Source organism: Apis dorsata, unplaced genomic scaffold, assembly GCF_000469605.1.
Source record: "Apis dorsata unplaced genomic scaffold, Apis dorsata 1.3 scaffold_73, whole genome shotgun sequence".
In the NCBI taxonomy this organism is placed as follows: domain Eukaryota; kingdom Metazoa; phylum Arthropoda; class Insecta; order Hymenoptera; family Apidae; genus Apis; species Apis dorsata.
Genome location: NW_006263371.1, coordinates 2194 through 3615, shown reverse-complemented (window position 1 = coordinate 3615; position 1422 = coordinate 2194). Strand labels below are relative to the sequence as shown.

Sequence of the window (1422 nt, the reverse complement as noted above, 5' to 3'; positions counted from 1 at the left end):
ATTATCAATGGAATTTTCGAGGAAAAAAAAAAAAAAAAAAGAAAATTGAACTGTACTATTTTCGATCTGACGAAGTGTAGATATTACGTTTAACGTTCTCTTAACGATTTTCAGAAAGAGCTGTTCGGGGCTGGAGAAGCCGGCCAACCGGATGGGGTGAGCAGCCGGAAGATGTCGAATGGCTCTACCGGAAGCACCAAGCACAAATGGTTGAAAGCATTCAAGAGCTTGAAGACCAGCTCCCCGACGACTCCTCCATCAGCTGACAAGTCAGTAACTTTTCACAACGGAAATGGACTTGGTAGAAAGAATGCCTTGACGTCTTTGTGTTCCTCTTCTTTCTTTTCTTTCTTTTTTTGTTTTTTTTTTTTATTGGTTTTTAGATAAACAGTTTTGTTTACAGAATGTGTATAAATGGAAAATGCGTTTTGATTAATAAACGAGAATTATTGTTTTGCGAATGCTTTACTAATACAGAGGAAAACAGGCGATGTACCATGCCGTTTCTACAGTCGTCGCCATGTCCAGGTAAGATGGCTAACGTTATTTTTAACAATTGATTGTCATTAATGAAATATTTGATTTATTCAATTTATTTCAAAAATCCTTTTACTAGAATCCGAAGAAATTGTGAAAACACAAATATATGTTCTATTTAATCTTCTTTGTGAAAGCATGCTTGACACTGTGTCTAAGATTTTTATCTTGATAAAAAAATTACTAAAAAAAACTACATCTTTCAGTTTATGTCAAAGATTCTCTTAATATCATAATCCCAAGAAATTATGTCCAAATCTATGTTCTATTTAATCTTCTTTGTGAAAGCATGCTTGACACTGTGCCTAAGATTTTTATCTTCACAAAAAATTATATCTTCCAATTTATTTCAAAGATCCTCTTAATATCATAATCCCAAGAAACTATGTCTAAATATATCTATCTAATTCTTTTTTGTCAAAACATGTTTGATACTACACCTAAGATTTTTATCTTGACAAAAAAATTACTAAAAACTATATCTACCAGTTTATTTCAAAGTTTATTTCCTCTTAATATCATAATCCCAAGAAACTATGTACAAATATATCTATCTAATTCTTTTTTGTCAAAATATGTTTGATATTACATCTAAGATTTTTATCTTGACAAAAAAATTACTAAAAACTATATCTACCAGTTTATTTCAAAGATCCTCTTAATATCATAATCCCAAGAAATTATATCCAAATATATATTCTATTTAATCTCTTTGTCAAAACTCTTTGTCAAATATTTGATATTACATCTAAGATTTTTTCTTGACAAAAAAATTACTAAAAAAATTATAAACTCTTTCAGTTTATTCAAAGATCTTTTTAATATCATAATCCCAAGAAACTAATGCACAAATATATCTATCTAATTCTTCTTTGTCAAAGCATG

At 29.3% G+C, this 1422-nt stretch overlaps 1 protein-coding gene across 1 annotated transcript in view; it reads left to right on the top strand.

Moving 5' to 3' along the window:
- The window catches only part of LOC102676714, a 55371-nt gene that overhangs the window by 52269 nt on the left and 1680 nt on the right, over window positions 1–1422 (top strand). Inside the window, exons 7-8 of the mRNA XM_006610260.2 lie at window positions 115–269; window positions 478–528. Coding sequence (XP_006610323.2) covers window positions 115–269; window positions 478–528 — 206 coding nt within the window. The remainder of the gene's footprint in view (window positions 1–114; window positions 270–477; window positions 529–1422) is intronic.